The sequence below is a fragment of the Oryctolagus cuniculus genome, chromosome 4, assembly GCF_964237555.1.
Source record: "Oryctolagus cuniculus chromosome 4, mOryCun1.1, whole genome shotgun sequence".
In the NCBI taxonomy this organism is placed as follows: Eukaryota; Metazoa; Chordata; class Mammalia; order Lagomorpha; family Leporidae; genus Oryctolagus; species Oryctolagus cuniculus.
This window is the reverse complement of record NC_091435.1, coordinates 139,525,126-139,546,399: the sequence shown is the minus strand read 5'-3', so window position 1 is coordinate 139,546,399 and position 21,274 is coordinate 139,525,126. Positions and strand designations below refer to the sequence as shown.

General features: G+C 39.3%; 1 protein-coding gene across 10 annotated transcripts in view; it reads right to left on the bottom strand.

Annotated features, from left to right (window-relative positions):
• XRN1 (5'-3' exoribonuclease 1) overlaps positions 1–21,274 on the bottom strand; it is a 132,090-nt gene that overhangs the window by 26,897 nt on the left and 83,919 nt on the right. For 9 of the 10 annotated variants that reach the window (XM_008266277.4, XM_002716565.5, XM_008266278.4 and 6 more), the window contains 6 exons: positions 17,023–17,079; positions 16,760–16,892; positions 12,889–12,958; positions 5,721–5,928; positions 3,694–3,789; positions 1,575–1,683 (listed from right to left, as the gene is read on the bottom strand). In XM_008266277.4, the coding sequence (XP_008264499.2) occupies positions 1,575–1,683; positions 3,694–3,789; positions 5,721–5,928; positions 12,889–12,958; positions 16,760–16,892; positions 17,023–17,079 (673 nt within the window). Of the gene's footprint in view, positions 1–1,574; positions 1,684–3,693; positions 3,790–5,720; positions 5,929–12,888; positions 12,959–16,759; positions 16,893–17,022; positions 17,080–18,002; positions 18,064–21,274 lie in introns of those variants that run through there. The other variant, XM_051859029.2, reaches the window with a different exon arrangement.

Genomic DNA, 21,274 nt, shown 5'->3' with positions numbered 1-21,274 from the left:
TCCATTCATGGGTGAATGGATAAACAAAATGTAAATCTCATACAGTGGAATATTATCTAGCCATAAAAAAGGAATGAAGTACTTATTGATATATGCTGCAATATGGTTGAAATTTAGAAACATGCTGAATGAGAGGAGTTAGTCACAAAGGTCACAAATTTTCTGATTCTAGTTACATGAAAATGTCCTGAATAGGCAAATCCATAGAAGTACACAGTAAATTAGTACTTGTTAGATTTTGGAAGAATGTCTGCTGATAAGTATAATGTATCCTTTTGGGGATGAGGAAAACGTTTTAAATTTAAATACGGTGTTGGCAATACACAGTTATTCTCAAGTGTTGAAACTTAACTGAAAAGTGATCGCTGTTAAATATAAGAGTGGGAGTAAGAGAGGCAAGAGATGTGCAATTTGGGACATGCTCAAGCTGACTTACCTCAAATGGTAGAGTTAGAAACATACCAGGGATTCCAATTCAATCCCATCAAGGTGGCATGTACCAATGCCATCTCATTAGTCCCGGTGATCAATTTCTGTTCACAATTGATCATAATGATAGGACTAAGAGTCAAAGGGATCACACAAACAAGACTAGTGTCTGCAAATACTAGCTGATAGAACAAAAAAGGGAGAGAACAATCCAACATGGGAAGTGAGATACACAGCAGACTCATAGAATGGCAGATGTCCTAAACAGCACTCTGGCCTCAGAATCAGCCCTTAAGGCACGTGGATCTGGCTGAAAAGCCCATGAGAGTATTACAGGCATGGAAAGCCAAAACACTCTGGCAAAAAAACCAAAAACCAAAAACCAAAAAACAAAATCCTATATCAAAGATCTCCGCGAATGAGATCCCAGTGGAAAGAACAGGTCATCAAAGAAGGAGGTACCTTTCCTGAAGGGAGGATAGAACTTACACTTTGACTACGACCTTGTCTAAATATGATCAGAGTTGGTGAACTCAAAAGGCTTCCATAGCCTTGGCGACTCATGACATGAGCCTATGACTGATGCCATAAACAAGAGTGTCAATTTGTTAAGTCAACAACAGGAGTCACTGTGCACTTACTCCTCATGTAGGATCTCTGTCCTTAATGTGCTGTACATTGTGATTTAATGCTATAACAAGTACTGAAACAGTATTTTTCACTTTGTGTTTCTATGTGGGTGCAAACTGTTGAAATCTTTACTTAATATATGCTAAACTGATCTTCTGTACATAAAGAGAATTGAAAATGAATCTTGATGTGAATGGAAGGGGGGAGGGAGTGGGAAAGGGGAGGGTTGCGGGTGGGAGGGAAGTTATGGGGGGGGAGCCATTGTAATCCATAAGCTGTACTTTGGAAATTTATATTCATTAAATAAAAGTTAAAAAAAAAATACGGTGTTGGGTATACAATTTTGTGAAAATACTGAAAAAAACACTAATTATATACTTTAAAAAGGAAGAGTTTATTTTACAGAGTGTGAATCACATCTCAATAAAGCTGTTTATTAAGCAACGAAAGAAACAGCAAGAGTAACAAAAAAGGAAGCAGAAACCAAGAGTATACCTTTCTAAATTAAAACTTACATTTTCTGTGAGGGTCATGTTTTCTTTGCTGGTATTTAACGCTGTTGTCACTTAAGCCAGATTTATGTTGTTGAGTTACTTGATTAATTTCTTGAGGTAGAACTGCACCCTGAAAGTTGATATTTTTTATAAGAATGATATGGTTCTTTAGAAAAAAGCTTAATACAGAAAAGTATGGAGAATTCTAAAAGCTACCCAAGGTTCACTATCAGAAATAACCTTCCTTAATACAATGACTATTATTCTAGATATTTCCTTATGCACTAGTTAGCAAGACACACAGAGAACACTCATTTTACAAAAATGTTACTTTGATTAGAAAGAATTAAACCTATTTCTAAGCTAATAAATACAGAAACTGGGGTGGTGGTTTAAGGGTCAAGTTTCACTGCCTAAATGCCCACACCAGCCAGGGCTGGGCCACGCAAAAGCCACGAGCCTGGAACTCAATCCAGGTCCCTCATGTGGACTGCAGTGACCCAAGCACTTGAGCCATCATCTGCTGTCTCCCAGAGTATGTGTTAACAGAGTTGAAATGAAAGTGGAGGAGGCTGGACTTAAACCAGGTACTCTAATATGGGGCTGTGGACATCCCAAGCAATAATTTAACTGATGCTTAGGACTCCCACATCCCATATTGGAGTACCTGAGTTTAAGGCCTTTGGGCAATGAACCAGTGGATGGAAGAGCTCTGTCTCCATGCCTGTCTCTCAAATAAAATGAAAATAAAAAATTAAAAAAATTAAGCAAGGAATGCTATAATGGTAATTTATTGGACTTTTTCTCTATCTACATCTACTTCCTTGGGTGGACAGATAGATAGACATAGATAAATGTACAAACATACATATTTACATACATACTTGATGATTCTAAAATCTTTCTTCAGTTTGCACATCCTCTATGACCTTCGGAGTCAATGTCCAACACTATACCTACACTTGATTGTTTAAAATACATCTCAAATTTACCATGTTCAAAATTGAATTCTTGATCTTCTCCCACAAACCTGATTGACCTGAAATCTTCCCCACCTCAGTTTACAGTCATTCCATCCCTTTCATTCAGACCCTAAATGTTATATCCTTTATTCCTTCCTTCTTATTTTATCTTTATTTTCATTTCATTATCAGCTAGAAATCCCTTCAAAATATGTCTGGAATTGAACCACTTCTCAAAGGCTCCTGTTACTCTAGCTTAAATTCATATTAACTCAGGGCTGGCATTAAGGTGCACTGGGTTAAGTTGCTGCTTGCGATGCCAGCATTCCATATTGGAACGTCCTGACTTCTCTGCTTCTGCTCCAGCTTCCCACCTGGGAAGGCGGTAGATGATGGCCTGAGTACTTGGGCCCTGGTCACCCATGCGTAAGACTCAGATGGAGCTAAGGTTAGACCTGGCTCAGACCTGGCTGTTGTGGCAACTGGGGAGTGAAACAACAGAGCTCTCTCTCTGACTCTCCCCCGCTCTCTCTTTGCTTTGCCTTTAAAATAAATAAATAAATCTATCTATCTTTTAAAAAAGTTCTCATCGACTCTCACCTTTTTTTTTTTTTTTTCTCCTCAGCTCTGACAATGCCACCATTATAAGGCATTAGAATAAATGAAGCTCTGGTGGTTTAAAATTGCACAGAACATTCCTTTTTGACCTAAGCTGAGAAAGATGTCAGTAACTAGCAAAAAAACGTAGTAGGAATTAATTTCTTTTCCATTTCCTTTCTTTGTGTGAGTCTCTACACTTTTAAGAACATTTCTTACCTCTTCTTAATCTCCATCAAGGAATGTGAATTTATTCATTCACTTTTAAGACAACCAACTGCCAGTGTAAGTTATCCATTTAAGTAGATAAAAATAAGTAATTTCCAGTAAGGCCTTTGTTGAATTTAAAATATAGTTATTAGGATTTTGTAAACAACTAAAAAATTCAAAATTGATTTAAAATTATCTATACTCTCATTCATTGGTCCGAAAACTTATGTCTATAAAGAATTATGAAAATTCATGATCAAAACTCTCATTTTTTGAGAATTCAGAGAAAAATAATATACTATGTGCTTAAAAGTAAAATATAAAGATACCCTGTATTTATATTAATTGTCCATCAAACAAAGAATACTAACCTTATCTTGTGTAGTTGGCTGAAAGTGTTGAAGCTTTCCAGATGCCTGTAAGGACTGCCAAATATTGCAAAATTCATCATCATCTTTAACAGGTACCTGGCAAAGTACAAATAATTTCTTAGGGAAATAAAACATGAAAAATAAGGATTCAACAAAAATAAAACAATTTATTTATAAAGCTATTCGGTATTACTCAGAATATTTAGTTTTTTTTTTTTTTTTTTTTTTTTTTTTTTAAGATTTATTTATTTGGAAGGCAAAGTTAGAGAGAGAGGGAGAGACAGAGAGAAAGAGACACAGAGACAGAGACAGAAACTTCCATCTATTGGTTCACCCTTCAAATGGCCTAAATGGCCAAGGCTAGGCCAGGCTAAAGCCAGGAGCCTGGAACTCCATCTGAGTCTCCCATGTGGGTGCAGGGGCCCAAGGACTTGGGCCATTTTCACTGCTTTCCCAGGTGCATTAGCAGGGATCTAGATCAGAAGTGGAGCAGCTAGGACTTGAACTGGCACCCAAATGGGATGTGGTGCTGCAGGAGGTGGCTAAACCCTCTGACCATAAGCTGGCCCCTTACTTTTATTATCTGGAATAACTCGGTTCTTTTTTTCTAGAGCTCAGCATTATAATGACAAAATTATTCTACTGGAGTAAAACTGGTCTTCTTCATATGCAATAAGTTTTGAATATTTTTTTAAAAAGTAATGAAAGTGGGGCCTGCACTATAGTGCAATGGGTTAAGGCATCTGCTCCACTTTTGATACAGCTCTCTGTTAATAGCCTGGGAAAAGTAGTGGAAGATGGTCCAAGTATTTGGGCCCCTGCCATTCATGTGGGAGATCTGGGAGAAGCTCCTGCCTCCTGGCTTCAGCATGGCCCAGCCCTGGCCATTGCAGCCATTTGGGGAGTGAACCAGAGGATGGAAGACCCCTCGATCCGCAACTCCCCAAACACTGCCTTTCAAATAAATAAATAAATCTTTAAAAAAGTAACAAAAATATAATAAACACCATAAAAATTATACTGAATTAATCTCACCATCAACAGATTTTTCTTTCAGTGTACTAATGCATTATCTTATCCAAAAAGACATCTAAAGATTTTATTTTAAAAATCTTCATCTTATACAAAAGTAATATAAAAAATTTTTAAGTCATCTATTTCTCTTGAGGAATTGATTTTATATAGTTTAAGACTGTAGAAAACATGCATAAAATTTAACAGTGGTTACCAATGACAGTTGAGAGAATTTTTGCTAGTGTTTCCTTTATTATTATTTACTTTTATGTCTTTTAGCTTATAAAATATTTTAATTGATAAAAAATATGGATGAGCATAAAATTTTGGACTCTAAATTAAATAAGGTATATCACTCAAGAAAACTCAAATTCTGTCCCACAAAGATGAAATAAGGGAAATCACCCATGAATTGCATGGTGGAAAACTTGAAAACTGCTTTTGACAAATGTGATATATTCCTCTCCCTTTTATCTTTCAAATTTATGTCATTTATAGCAGGTAGTATAGGATATTTGGGCTATATAAGAATAAACTTAATTGTGAACTTGAAAAGTAAATATATAGAGAGAAAACAAGGATATTTTCAAGATCATTACTTAATATTTCTTTATAGAAGTGTGATTTTGTGTTTTCAGAGACTGCAACGGTAGGAAGGTCCCGGCCGCGGACTTGAATTCAGACTTGAATCCACCCCAGCGCAGGAAGAAGTCGGGCTTGAATCAGCCCCAGCGCAGGTTCAAGTTCTCCCGCCCACCCCTCCGAGCTTCTCAATAAAGGACTTTGTTCTCATCAAAAAAAAAAAAAAAAAAAAAAAAGTGTGATTTTGTGACAGAGGTAGAATGCTATGAATATTTATCAAGTATTCTTGATTAGCCTACTTTCTTAGAACAAATTTGAACTAAAGCTTTTTAAAAAGAAAACCAAGTCAAATTAGGTTTTCAACTACAAAGTATGCACTGATTTGCGATTTGTAAAGTGGGTGGAAAGAAATCAAAGACTGCGAGTCTTACTTGAGTAGGAACAAAAAGTGACTGAGGGGAATGGTTGAGGCCGCCCATATGTCCAGAGGAAATTAACGAGTTGGAGCTACAGGGATTCACAGCTGGCTGTGGTTTCACAATGGCTGTCAATTTCTGATTTCCACTTTCAGGGCGACTTCCATGAGAAAGGTTCACCAAGGCACTTGTTGGCAATCGATAACCTCTTCCAGGTGAGCACCTACGAATAAAAAGTTCTATCAGGATCACAGGAAAATAATACTAAGTGTACTAGGAGAAGAATCAATTTTGGGTGGGCATCCATAATCAGAATTCATCAACACTGGATCTAACATTGTGGTGTAGCCAGTTAAGCCAACACTTGTGATGCCGCATCCTACATCAGTGTGCTGGTTCAAATTCTGGCTGCTCTGCTTCCCATCCAGCTCCCTGCTGATGCACCTGGGAAAGCAGTGGAAAATGGCTCAAGTACTTGAGTCCCTGCCATCTATGTTGTAGACCTGGATGGAGTTCCCAGTTCTTGGCTTTGGCCTGGCCCAACTCCCCTCTTGCAGCCACCTGTCGAGTGAATCAATGGATTTTGAATAAATAAAAGTAAACCTTTAAAGAAGAAAAAGTAAGGGGTCAGCGCTGTGGCATAGTGGGTAAAGCCGCTGCCTGCAGTGCTGGCATCCCAAATGGGCGCTGGTTTGACATGGCTGCTCTACTTCTGATCCAGCTCTCTGCTATGGCCTGGGAAAGCAGCAGAAGACAGCCCAAGTCCTTGGGCCCCTGCACCCGCGTGGGAGACCTGGAAGAAGCTCCTGGCTCCTGGTTTCGGATCGGTGCAGCTGCTGCCATTGAGGCCATCTGGGGAATGAACCAGTGGATGGAAGACCTCTCTCTCACTGCCTCTTTTTCTCTCTCTGTGTAACTCTTTCAAGTAAATAAATAAATCTTTTTTTTTAATTTTTAAAAATTTTTTTGACAGGCAGAGTGGACAGTGAGAGAGAGAGAGAGAGAGAGAAAGGTCTTCCTTTGCCGTTGGTTCACCCTCCAATGGCCGCCGCGCTGCGGCTGGCGCACCGCACTGATCCCATGGCAGGAGCCAGGTGCTTCTCCTGGTCTCCCATGCGGGTGCAGGGCCCAAGTACTTGGGCCATCCTCCACTGCACTCCCTGGCCACAGCAGAGAGCTGGCCTGGAAGAGGGGCAACCGGGACAGAATCCGGCGCCCCGACCGGGACTAGAACCCGGTGTGCTGGCGCCGCTAGGCGGAGGATTAGCCTAGTGAGCCGCGGCGCCAGCCAATAAATAAATCTTAAAAAGAAAAAGAAAAAATGTAATAAACACTACTTTTATATTCATGAGTGTAATTTGAATTACAGAAAGATCTTAATCTATAAGATGATCTATTTCTTAAAAGATTGCAAATGCATCATTTAATGCGTAGTAACTGGGGAAAAACATCACCACGCTGCACTGGGCATGGTGGTGGTGGTGGTGGTGGTGGTGGTGGTGGTGGTGTGTGTGTCTGTGTATCTGTGCATGTGTGTGTTGGCTTATTCTTAAAAAGGCTGCATCTTAATAGCTGAGTATAACCGACATTTATGACATTTATGAATTGTCAAACTTCTTGAAAAAAAAAAATAACTGGGGTTTGTAGAACCTAGGTTATAAAAGTCCAGGAGTTAACCAAGTGAAGAGCAATTCTCAGGGCAGATTTATCTAAGCGATATGATAAATGTTAGGTTTGATCTCATTTGTCTACTTATCACTGAGTTGTCCTTTTTTTGTTGTTTAAGACTTATTTATGACTTTATTTGAAAGGTAGAGTGACAGAGAGGGAGAAACAGAGATCTTCCATCTACTGGTTCACTCCCAAAATGTCCACAACAGCCGGGGCTACCCCAGGCTGAAGCCAGGAGCAAGAAACCCCATCCTAATCAATTGCAGGAGCCCAAGCACATAAGCTATCACCTGCTGCCTCCCACAGCATTAGCAAGCTGGATCAGAAGCACTGAGTAGCCAGGCCTTGAAATGACACTCTGATATGGGATATGGGATGCCTAAGAGGTGGGTTAACCTGCTGTGCCACAGTGCCCACCTATCAGCTCTCCTGCCTTTTCAATGTCTATTCACTTTTTAGAAAGATTTATTGGGGCTGGTGCTGTAGCTTAGTAGGTTAGGCTGCTGTCTGCAGTGCAAACATCCCATATGGGTGCCAGTTCGAGTCCCAGCTGCTCCATATCTGATCCAGCTCTTTGCTATGGCCTGGGAAAAGCAGCAGATGATGGCTCAAGTCCTTGGGTCTCTGCACCCATGGAAAAACAGATGTGGGAGACCTGAAGAAGCTCCTGGCTCCTTGCTTAGGCCTGGCTCAACCCTGGCTGTTGTGGCCAACTGTCTCCCCCTCTCTCACTGTAACTTTGACTTTAAAACAAATAAATAAATCTTTTTAAAAAAATTACTTGAAGGAGCAGCAGATACACACACACAGAGATGTCTTCCACCTGCCGGTTTACTCTCTAAACGTCCACAACAGCTGGGGATGGGCCATGCTTAAGTCAGGAGCCAGGAACTCCATTTGTGTCTCTCACATGAGTGGTAGGGACTCAAGTATTTGAGCAATCAGCTGCTGCCTCCTGAGTGCATCAGCAGGAAACTAGATCCAAAACAGGGATGGGACTTGCTGCCAGGCACCTGGATATGGGGATGTGGGCATCCCAAGCAGTGAGTTATTCCACTTTTGCCACAATGTGCAATGCCCCCAACTTTTTAATGTTTATGCATTCATTTTTATTTATTTGAAAGGGAGGGAGAAAAAGAGAGACAGCAAGAGAGCATGGAATTTCAGTCTTTTATCTTCATTTTCTCACCTTAAAGTTCTGGACATGAACCTGGGAAGACTTAAGAGATAAGTATTTGTAATTCCCTTCCTTTTTTTAAAAAAAGATTTATTTATTTACTTGAAAGTCAGAGTTATACAGAGAAAGGGAGGGAGGGAGGGAGGGAGGGAGAGAAAGAAAGAGAGAGAGGTCTTCCATCTGATGGTTCACTCCCCAATTGGCCTTAACGGCCAGAGCTGCACCAATCTGAAGCCAGGATCCAGGAGCTTCTTCCAGGTCTCCCATGCGGGTGCAGGGGCCCAAGGGCTTGGACCATCTTCTACTGCTTTCCTAGGCCACAGCAGAGAGCTGGATGGGAAGTGGAGCAGCTGGGTCTCGAATTGGCACCCATATGGCAATGTGCCACAGCGTCGGCCCCTGTAATTCCCTTCCTTTCTGGCCTTGATAAACATGTTAGATAATAAAATAAGCCCTCTCTTGTCAAAAGTGGTCAACACTAACAACTATTTTTTAATCTCTGAGAATACAATTTTCTTATATTGAAAGATAGTGGAGGCAGGCATTGTGGCACAGCAGGTTAAGCTGACACCTAGGATGCCTGCGTCCCATTCTGGAGTACCAATTTGAATCTGGGCTGTTCTGCTTCCAGTCCAGCTTCCTGCTAATGAATTTTCAGAGGAAGTGGAAATGATGGCTCAAGTACTTGGGCCCCTGCTACTTATCTTTTCCCAGGCCATTATCAGGAAGCTGGATTGGAAGTAGAGCTGCTGAGATATGAACCAGAGCCCATCACAGGTGGCAGCTGAATTTGCTACACTACACCACTGACCCCAATAGTGTTCTTTTACGAATATTTATTTTCATGAGAGCTACACTTTACTAAAGATTCTGCATCATAAGAATGAATGTACTCTAGGCAGGTAGTATTTTACAAAGCCTTTAGGAGGAAAAAATACATAAAAATATATTTTGAAAGTTAGTGGGCTAAAGTTATTTGTAATTAAATATTTTCAGAAAAAATAAAATCAGATATGAGATCCAGATTTGGCTGCTGCATTTGAAGAGTGCAGATAGGAAGGTCTATTAGTAAGAGACATACTCAAAGCTCAGACAAAAATAAAAGCATACTGCTTCACTATGTTTATAGCAGCACTATTCATGACAGCCAAAATATGGAATCAATCAATGTGTCTACCATCCGATGAATAGATAAAGAAAATGTGGAATGAATACACACACACACACACACACACAATTTTTTTCCCTGCAGCAAAATGGTTAGAACTAGAGGACATGGGCTGGCACTGTGGCACAGTAGTTAAGTATCTGCCTGCAGTGCTGGCATCCCATATAGGCACTGGTTCAAATCCTGGCTGCTCCTCTTTGATCCAGCTCCCTGCTGGTGGCCTGGGAAAGCAAAAGATCGCCCAAGTGCTTGGGCCACTGCACCCATGTGGGAGACCCAGAGGAAACTCCTGGTTCTTGGCTGTAGATCAGCTCAGCTCCAGACATTCTGACCATTTGAGGAGTGAACCAACAGATAGAAAACCTCTCTCTGTTTCTCCTTCTCTCTGTAACTCTGCCTCTCAAGTAAATAAATAAATCTTAAAAAAAAAAAAAACAAAAACCAAACAAACAAAAAAAAAACTAGAGGACATCATGCTGTATAAAATAAGCCAGAAAGAAAGACAAATACTGCATGTTCTCCCTTAAATGTGGAAGCTCAAATCTGAAAGAGAAAGTTGATTATTAGAGGTTGAGAGGGATATGAGAAATCTAGATTAAAAAAAAATTAGGGGAAGCTAATGTGGTTCATTAATTGTGTCAAGTACACTAACATGAAATATTATGAAATACACAAATATAAGAATGAAATGTTAACAGGGGAAATGGGGTAAGGAGTATATGGGAACTCACTGAAGTACCACCTCAGAATTTTTGCTTTGTAAATTTATAATTAATAAAAATAAAACAAATAAAAGCATCTGGAAGGTGACTACTTGGCATAAAACTAAGAGTGATTCTATGCAAGGAGGCTAAATAAGAATAATTTATTATTTTAATTACTCATTAATTAAAATGGGAGAGAAAAATTTAACTAAATCAGTTCAGTTTTCCAGCTGATTTTTAATAACATTTTAATTCGTTAATCTGAGAGGCAGACCGACAAAGAGATCTCCCACCTGGCGGTTTACTCCCATATGCCTACAGCATCTAGGGCTGGGCCATGTGGAAGCCAGAGACTGTGAACTCAATCTGGGTCTGCCACATGAATGGCAGGGACCCGATTACTTGAGTTACTATCTGCTGCTTCCCAAGGCACATATCAGCAAGGAGCTCAAATCGGGGACTCAAAGCCAGGCTCCCTGATATGGCATGGGCATATCCCAAGCAGTTGTGTTAACTGTTGTGCCTGCCCATGATTTCTGGAAGGGAGAAATGAAAATTGGAAAGGATTTTATATTACCCTTAAAAAAATCTAGCAAAATATTTATATCTTCATTGCAGAGGAGGACACTGAGGATCAGATGTTTTTAACTAACCCACCATCATAACAAAAAGGATCTGGGAGCTTATACTTCCTAGTAGAGCACAGAGATTCCCACTCTTACCATAATGCTTCCTCCTATAATTCCAAACTTTCCACTAGAGCTCTCAAAAGTCTACTGAAGCCTCACCATTGTTAAAATAAAAACAATCTAACCATCTTCCTTTTAAACCTCCTATCCTCCAGTTACCTTTTCCTCTTCTTCAGTTAAATTTCTAAAGTTTCCTGCTTCCACTGCTGTGTCTGCCATTCACTAGTCAAGGTACCCCAATCTGGCTTAAGCACCATTAAAACAGGTGAAAACTTACCTATCACCAAGTTCAAAGGATATTTCTGTTCCTCAAATTATTTAGCCATGGGGCTTGGCACTGTGGCATAGGTTAAGCCTCAGCCTGTGGTGCCAGCATCTCATATGGGCACCAGTTTATGTCCTAGCCAGTTGCTCCTCTTCTGATCCAGCTTTCAGCTCATGGCCTGGGAAAGCAGGGGAAGATGGCCCAAGTGCTTGGGCTCCTGCACCCATGTGGGAGACCTAGAAGAGGCTCCTGGCTCCTGACTTCGGATTGGCCCAGCTCTGGCTGTTGTGGCCATTTGGGGAGTGAACCAGTGGATGGAAGACCTTTCAAGTATTCTGTCTCTGTTACTCTACCTCTTGAATAAATAAATAAAATCATTAAATAATTACTAAGCCATAAATGTGGTTTTTTAGATATGTCACTCTCTTTTTAAGCACTCTTCATTAATCCTCCCTCTTCTCCCAGCTATTATTCATTCTTCAGGTTCCATTGTAATCACCCCTTTTTCAAAGAGGTCTTTCTGGAATTCTCAGGACAGGTCATATTCTTTTTTTTTTTTTTTTTTAAGGATTTAATTTATTTATTTGAAAGGTAGAGTTACAAACAGTGAGAGGGAGAGACAGAGAAAAATGTCTTCCTTCCGTTGGTTCACTCCCCAAATGGCCTCAATGGCCAGAGCTGTGCTGATTTGAAGCCAGGAGCCAGGGTTTAACTCCTCGTCTCCCACGTGGGTGCAGGGGCTCAGGCACTTGAGCCATCCTCTACTGCTTTCCCAGGCCAGAGAGCTGGATTGGAAGAGGAGCAGCTGAGGCCAGTGCCGCGGCTCAATAGGCTAATCCTCTGCCTGCGGCGCCAGCACACCGGGTTCTAGTCCCGGTCAGGGCGCCGGATTCTGTCCCAGTTGCCCCTCTTCCAGGACAGCTCTCTGCTGTGGCCAGGGAGTGCAGTGGAGGATGGCCCAGGTCCTTGGGCCCTGCACCCACATGGGAGACCAGGAGAAGCACCTGGCTCCCGGCTTTGGATCAGCATGGTGCGCCAGCCGCGGCAGCCATTGGAGGGTGAACCAACGGCAAAAGAAGACCTTTCTCACTGTCTCTCTCTCTCACTGTCCACTTTGCCTGTCAAATAAAAAAAAAAAAAGGAGCAGCTGGGACTAGAACCCGGCGCCCAATGGGATGCTGGCGCCTCAGGAGGAGGATTAACCTACTGCGCCACAACGCTGGCCCCATGGGCAGGTCATATTCTTTGTAGAAATGTATACTTCTCCTTCCTGGCACTTGTCACATCTTAGTCAAATAATTAATAATGCAAGCAGCTGCTTATTTATTTCCCCCACTAAAACGAAAGCTCTATGAGTATAGAAAGCATGTTTGTCTTATTCACTGTTATAATCTCTGTGGCAAGTATGACATCTATGAACTTAAACTGTGGACAAATAAATGAGTAATATAAAACCACTGGCCACATGGATCAATTCCCAATGTGCAATTATCATCTGGAAACACAAACCTTATTGTTAAGCCTCCAGGAAATTCTTCATCAAATAATACTTCAAATAGTACATCAGCTTCTCTATTAGCTGTTAAAAAAGGAAAGACACACTAAAAAATCATATGATTAAAAAAAATCAGCATCTAAATTTTTAGAGTGCTAGGAAGTATTTTATTTTTAAAATTCATAAAATATACTCTGAATTTAAGAATGGCATAATAATAATACAATGAAGATAAATAAGATAAGAAACAGAATATCAGTGCATTGGAAGACCACTGTACCCCAATTCCCAAACAGGTAACTGCAACCTTCAATTTGTCAATTTGATTCCTATATAGCTTTATACTTGTATTATGTATCTTCAAATAATATGCCGTATTGCTTTCCAAGCTTTTTAAAAAATTATTTGAGAGGTAGTGAGAGTAGTGAAAGAGAGAGACAGAGAGGATCACTATCTACTTGCAAATGAGCAGAAAGCTGGAATTGGGGGTAGAGGTGGAACCTGAACCCAGGTACTCCAATAAGGGATGTGTGCATCCCAACCCACCATCTTAAACCTCTAGGTCAAATATTCTGCTTGGCAAGTTTTGAAGCATCTACAACTAGAGGCTACAACTGCATTCATTTGCAATTTGTTTCAACAATGTATTTGCGAAATTCACCCATGTGAATATTTGTTCAGTTTTCTAGGTGTACAGCATCCCATCCATGGATAAACCATAATTTATCCATTCTCTTAATGATGTTTAGGTTGTTTCTAACTTCAGCTATTAAAAACAATGTTTCTTGGGCTGGCACTGTGTCGTAGTAGGTTAAGCCTCTGTCTGTAGCCCTGGCATCCCATGTGGTCATTGGTTCAAGTTGTGGCTCCTCCACCTCCAATCCAACTCCCTGCTAATGGCCTGGGAAAGCAGTGGAAGATGATCCAAGTGCTTGGGCCCCTGCACCTGCATGGGAGACCTGGAAGAAGCTCTTGGCTCCTGGCTTCGGATCAGTCCAGCTTTGGCTGTTGTGGTCATTTGGGGAGTGAACCAATAGATGGGAGACCTTTCTGTCTCTTCCTCTCTCTGTAACTCTGCCTCTCAAATGAATAAATAAATATTTAAAAAATGAAATAGAATAAAAACAATGTTTCCATGAACATTATGTAAATGTCTCCTTTCTAAAAGGGAATGCTTCCCTAGGTCAGAAGTGAAATTGCTGGGTCTTAAAGTCTTTTTTATTAGACTTTGATGTGTAATGAACACAAAACTATCATACATAAGATAATCACTCACAAGTTTCCCATGTCCTTTTATAATCCAATTCCTCAGTGCCCAATAACTAAAAATATGCTGTCACCATAGATTTATTTGCATTTCTAAAGTTTTATGTTAATGAAATCATATAATATATATTTCTTTTTTTGTCTGGCTTCTTTCAACATAATTATTTTGAGAATCATCATGCTGTATATATCATGTTTTTATTTACCACTGAGCAGTATTCCATTGCAAAATTCAATACTGCAGCATTCCAACAATTTACTCCATTCACCTGTGTGATGGGCATTTGGATTGTTTCTAGTTTTTTTGTTGTCACATATAAAGCTGCTATGAAGATTCATAAATAAAGCTTTGTATTTAATCCTCTGTTTCTCTTAGGTAAGTACTTAGGAATGGAATGGAACATTGTAAAAATAGGTTTGACTTATTATTTAGTTGTAAAAATTCTTTACATATTCCAAATACAAATATTTTGTTGGATTTATGTTTGGTTAGTATTTTCTTTGTGCTTGTGTATGGCTTGCCTTTTTAATTCTGTTGCGAGTCTCTTTGGAAGAGAAAAAGTTTTCTTTTTTTGAAAAATCCAAATTATCAGTATTTTCTTTTATAGTTCTTTTATTCAGATTTTTCTCGCTAAGCTTGTGGTCCATCTCCTTTTAGGATGATGAAACAAGACATTGGATGCCTTGGACCTGGAGGGACAGTGATGCCAGCACTCTGACCTTAGGGCAAGTGATTTGCTGCTTCATACCAGAGTTGAATTTTATTTTTTTTTAAAGAATTTATGTTGTAAAACTGCTCACTCCAGGCATCTCTTTAGGTATACATTTAGATCTTTAGCAACTTCTTCCCAATTCTTTCCCCTCCTTTATTTTATTGTGGCAAAAACCACGGAACATAACATTTACCCTTTTAGGCATTTTTAAGTGTACAAAACAGCAGGGTTAATTATATATACATTATTATGCAACAGACAGGTCTATTTTATACACATAATATACTTGTGTTCATAAAATTAAGATTAATATGTATATTAAATTTTCAAATCTTATTTACATGTAAAGTCACGTTTGTTTACTTCTTCATAGAAATGAAGAGATTACTATGAAAATTAAGGTAAAACTTGGGCAAGGCTAGATGAAAGCTTAACTAAATGATGAGAAATTTCTCCCAGTTTCATGAAAATATATGTAATATCCATGAGACTCATAGAATTTTAATGTAATATTTAGCAACTGCGAAATTCTCCGCAGTCCCTTTTCAACTTCCCCTTCTTTTAACCTCTTCCCAGGTGATTACACAAGACAGAAAAGGAGAAATTTCTCTTAAAAGTATAACCTAGAAAACATTAACTGAAACATAAAATAATTTAGTTTTTTCCTGATCTATAATTTTTTTCTGCTTATTTTCTGCTTATATTTAAAAAAATCCACTAATTTGTACAATTTAATACTTTATCCCTTTTAGTATTTTTTTTCTAGTTAATTCTATTGGTTGAACTCTGTAATTAACACACATTTATTCTTAGGTGCTGAAATTTAACTGAAAAGTGATCCCTGTTAAATATAAGCATGGGAATAAAAGAGGGAGGAGATGTACAATTTGGGACATGCTCAATCAGACTTGCCCCAAATGGTGGAGTTAGAAATGTGCCAGGGGATTCCAATTCAATCCCATCAAGGTGGCATGTACCAATGCCATCTCACTAGTCCAAGTGATCAATTTCTGTTCACAATTGATCATAATGATAGGACTAAGAGCCAAAGGATCACACAAACAAGACTAGTGTCAGCGAATACTAACTGATAGAATAAAAAAGGGAGAGAACGATCCAACATGGGAAGTGGGATACACAGCAGACTCATAGAATGGCAGATGTCCGAAACAGCACTCCGGCCTCAGAATCAGCCCTTAAGGCACTCGGATCTGGCTGAAGAGCCTATGAGAGTATTTTAGGCATGGAAAGCCAAGACACCCTGGCAAAAAACAAAAAACAAAAAACAAAAAAACAAACAAAAAAACCCAAAACCCTAAATGAAAGATCTCTGCGAGTGAGATCCCAGTAGAAAGAACAGGTCATCAAAGAAGGAGGTACCTTTCTCTGAAGGGAGGAGAGAACTTCCACTTTGACCACGACCTTGTCTAAATAAGATCAAAGTCAGCGAACTCAAGAGGCTTCCATAGCCTTGGCAACTCATGACTAGAGCCTAGGGAGATTTCTGGCGCCATAAACAAGAGTGTCAAATTGTTAAGTCAACAACAGGAGTCACTGTGTACTTACTCCTCATGTGGAATCTCTGTCCTTAAAGTGTTGTCCAATGTGATTTAATGCTATAACTAGTACTGAAACAGTATTTTACACTTTGTGTTTCTGTGTGGGTGCAAACTGATGAAATCTTTACTTAATATATACTAAACCGATCTTCTGTATATAAAGATAATTGAAAATGAATCTTGATGTGAATGCAATAGGAGAGGGAGCGGGAGATGGGAGGGAATTTATGGGGGGGAAAAGCCATTGTAATCCATAAACTGTACTTTGGAAATTTATATTTACTAAATAAAAATTTAAAAAAAATTTGTAAATATAGTACAAGACATATCAGGTATTGACATATTACCCCCTTTAATTCCTATGATGGTGCCCCGAAGGCCAACTGGAACTGAAAAGTTCTCTCTCACATTTACAACACGGTCAAAGAGACGAAATTCTGCATCTCGATCAGGAATGACTCCATGTTGCTGTTCCAAAGGCTGGAGAGAACAGAGGATTAATTTCAATTTAAAGAACAAGTTTTCCTACTAATATATTGAAAATGTTTTTGTTTCTTCTACTCTTCTGACATAAAAATAACAACTTTAAATTCTTTGAGAGGAAACTTACTCTGTACAGCAAATGGGGCTTTACTGTCACTCGAACCTTCTTATTATTCTTTCTTTGCTAAGGAAACAAGAAAAAAAAATTTAAGTATTTTAAAATATATAATTACAAACTCATTAATCACACTTCAACATGTCTGAATTTTAAAAGCCAAAAGAAATTATTGTAAGAATATTTAAAGTCCTACAAACTCCACAGGAAGGAATAAAATATTTATAAAATTCCTATGGCTTAAGTTTTCTTTTTTTAAAGACTTATTTATTTGAAAGGCAGAATAACAGACAGAGGGAGAAAGAGAGGTATAGAGACAAAGAGATATCTGCGTTAGGACAGGTCAAAGCTAGGAGGCTGGGAATTCACTACAGACCTCTCCTGTGGGTGGCAGGGACCCAGCTATCTATCTGAGTTATTACCTGTTGCCTCCCAGGGTTTGATTTGAAAAAAAAAGGGAATGTGGAATGGAGCCAGGATTTGAATCCAGGATTCCAATATGGGATGCAGGAATCCTAACTGGAGTCTTAATCACACTAAGCCAAACGTCCATCCTTAGATGCATTTTTCTAGTGTTATTTGTAGGGTACAATAACTACAAGTTACCTACTGTACCTTGCTCAAGAAACATTACTAAGCACAACTTAAAAAATCCTTTCCACCTCTTCTCACTTACTATCCTTCAGAAAAATTAATCTTACATCTACTATAAATGATTAGATTTGCTTGTTTTTGAAATTATGCAAATGCTATCCTATTAGATGTTTTTTTTTTTTTTCTCTAAAAGGGATTAAATAGAATGCTCAACAAAGGTTTATATAAAAATAAAGTATAAAGTCTTAATCTATGACAATAGTATGGGTTTTGTGAATACTTACAAAAATTAAGGTGACACTCATTTAACAAATCCTTGCCTTTGGAATCTAATATGAAATTCTGATGTGTGAATATTTTTATTATCTAAAAAATATGGAAGAAGACTTATCTCCTAACTTTCCTGCTTATTAGTCTGTGAACTCACACTTCACTATCTAGGCATCACCTTCTTTCCATCTGTAAGATAGAAACAATACCTGTTTTACTTAATATAAGAATAATTTTATTAACTGTAATCCAAAAACCATTATTCATTATTAAACTTTTTTTAGAATAGTTTATTTTTAAAGGTGGAGCCACAGAGAGACACACAGAGACAGGGACAGAACTGGAGACAAGAGACAGAGAAGGAGAGAGACACAGACAGACACATCTTCCATCCACAGGTTCACTCCCCAAATTTCTGCAACAGCCAGGATGGAGCCAGGCCGAAACCAGGAGCCAGGAACTCTATTCAGGTCTCCCATGTGGGTGACAGGGATCCAGATACTTGAGGAACCATCATCTGCTGCTTCCCATGGTGTTCATTAAAGGAAGCTGGACTGGAAGCAGAGGTAGGACTTGACCCCAGGTACTCTGACATGGGATGCTGGTATTCCAAGCAGTGGTATGTCTTGCTGAGACACAATGCTTGCCCTCATATTAAATGTTTTTTAAAAAATGAACTTTTACCTAATGAAAAAATAGCATCAGTTTAAACATAAGGAGTTACTTATCTTTAGAGTATAACTTTTAGAAATAAGGACAAAAAGATGTAATACAATTCCAAGTACAAATTCCATAAACTATAGAGTTTATGTATTTTTTAAAATTTTTTTATTTTATTGTATTTTTTGATAGGTAAAGTTAGACAGTGAGAGAGAGAGAGAGAGAGAGACAGAGAGAAAGGTCTTCCTTCCGTTGGTTCACCTCCAAATGGCTGCTGTGGCCGGCACACTGCACTGATCCAAAGCCAGGAACCAGGTGCTTCCTCCTGGTCTCCCATACAGGTGCAGGGCCCAAGCACTTGGGCCATCCTCCACTGCCTTCCCAGGCCACAGCAGAGAGCTGGACTGGAAGAGGAGCAACCAGGACAGAACCGGCGCCCCAACTGGGACTAGAACCCAGGGTGCTGGTGCCGCAGACGGAGGATTAGCCAAGTGAGCCGTGGTGCTCGCCTGAGTTCATGTATTTATATAGTATAAAATGCTCAACCCTTTAAATAGTGTCTATTGAGACATTTCATTTATTCTTTCTATATTTACTGTTTTCCATTTATGTGCCTTGTATTGACTGATGTAGATGTTAGGGATAAAGCATCAAATTGTTCTTTTATTCTAGTTGAGGGAGACACATAGGAAAGAATAAGGGGGTGTTTGGCACAGTGGTTGTCACTGCTTGGGATACCCGCATTTCATACTGGAGCGCAATCTGAGTACTGGCTACTCAGCTTCCAATCCAGTTTCTGCAAATGTGCACTCTGGGAGGCAGCTCTTGGGGCTTAAGCACTTGTGACCCTTTCACTCATGTGGGAGACCTGGACTGAACTTCAGGATCCTGGGTTCAGCCTGGCCCAGTCCCAGCTGTTGCTGGCATTTGGATAGTGGATCAGTGGATGGAAGATCTTTCTCTTTCAAATAAAATGAAAATAAATAAAAACTTATGAAAACGGGCAAGAAAATAGGAAAATATATAGCTGTTTGAAGGTAAAAAGCATCGAGGAAAATAATGCATTTAAGGTAGAACTATAGGGGAAATAAGGCAATTTTCTTTTTAAAATTTTATTTATTTATTTGTATTTAATTGAAAGAGGAGGAGAGACAGAGAGACAAAGGCAGGCATTCTCCATCTACTGGCTCAATTCCCAAATGTCCCCAACAGCTGGGGCTGGGTCAGATGAAGCCAGGAGTCTGGAACTCAATAAGGATCTTTCATGTGGGTGGCAGGGTTCCCAGTACTTGAGCTATGACCTACTGCCTCCCAAGGTGCACATTAGTAAGAATCTGGAATTGAGAGTGGAGCCAGGACTCAAACCCAGATACTCAGAGATGGGATGCAGGCATACCATCAGTACCTTAACTGCTGCACCAAATGTCTGCCCCATTGCAATTTTAATAGGCTGAACACTGAAGGCCTTATTCACAAGGTATCTGTCTCTCAGCCCTTAGCAGACTGGAGTTCTAGTAGTAGTATAAATGGTGTTCATTTGCAATAGCAAGAACAAATAATATAACAGATTTAAAGGAATTAAAAAAAAGACAAATGAACTATGCCTGGCATATAGCATATGAAAAAAAAAAACTCTATACATGCTCTAATAAATCCCTAGGCATTATTATAATATGACATTGATTATAGGATCTGGCTATTAAGCCTGGTTCAGTAGGCAAATGAAAAAACGAAGGAGTATTTACAGTAGGCCCCAATGCACAGATAATGGAAATTGGCTATTCAAAATGCACAATTTCAAGCCTCACACTAGACCCACTGAATCAGAACCAGTACTTTCCCCTATCCCCTGGTGATCTGTTTGCATCTTAAAGTTTGAGAAGCAGTGCTACAGGATGGAATCCAGAAAGTGTATTTCTATAAAGCTTCACCAGTAATTTTGATAATCTATTGTATTTGGGAACCTCTAATAAAAAAAACTGATACTTTTAATGATGACCCTGCTTTATAAAAAAAAAAAGTTTAAATTATCTTCAGAATGTTTTTATTTTTAGTTTTTTTCTAATTTTTTATTACTCTAATGACATTATAACACTAAAAGGAAAAAAAATCACTTATACTGTACCTCTCTGAAACATTAACAGGCTTAAAAAATTTCTGTCTCATCTATATGCACACTTTTAAAAATGTTTAATCAAAATAACTGCCTACAATTGTGAATGTGTATCTTCTGCTTGTAAAGTAAAGGAAAATGTATCAAATATTTTAGAAAGCTCTGCATCAAAACAGGTTAAAATAAAATTTGGAGGTCTAAAGTTATAATGTTTGGTAAATAAAACTGACTTAAAAAAATGTTGTTGAGGGGTCAGTGTTGTGTGGCATGTAAAACTGCCACCCACGATGCCGGCACCCCATCTTGGCACTGGTTCGAGTGCTGCTCAAACTTCTGCTGCTCAAACCTGGCTGCTCCACTTCTGATCCAGCTCCCCGTTAATGGCCCGGGAAATCAGTAGAAGACAATGCAAGTGCTTGGGCCCCTGCACCCAAATGGGAGACCAGGAAGAAGCTCCTGGCTCCTGGCTGGCCAGGTTCCTGGCTTTGGGCTGCCCCAGCCCCAGCCATTGCGGCCATTTGGGGAGTGAACCAGCTGATGGAAGTTCTCTCTCTGTCCCTCCCTCTCTCTAGTTCTGCCTTACAAATAAATCTTAAAAAAAAAAAAAAAATGTTGTTGAAGGGCTGG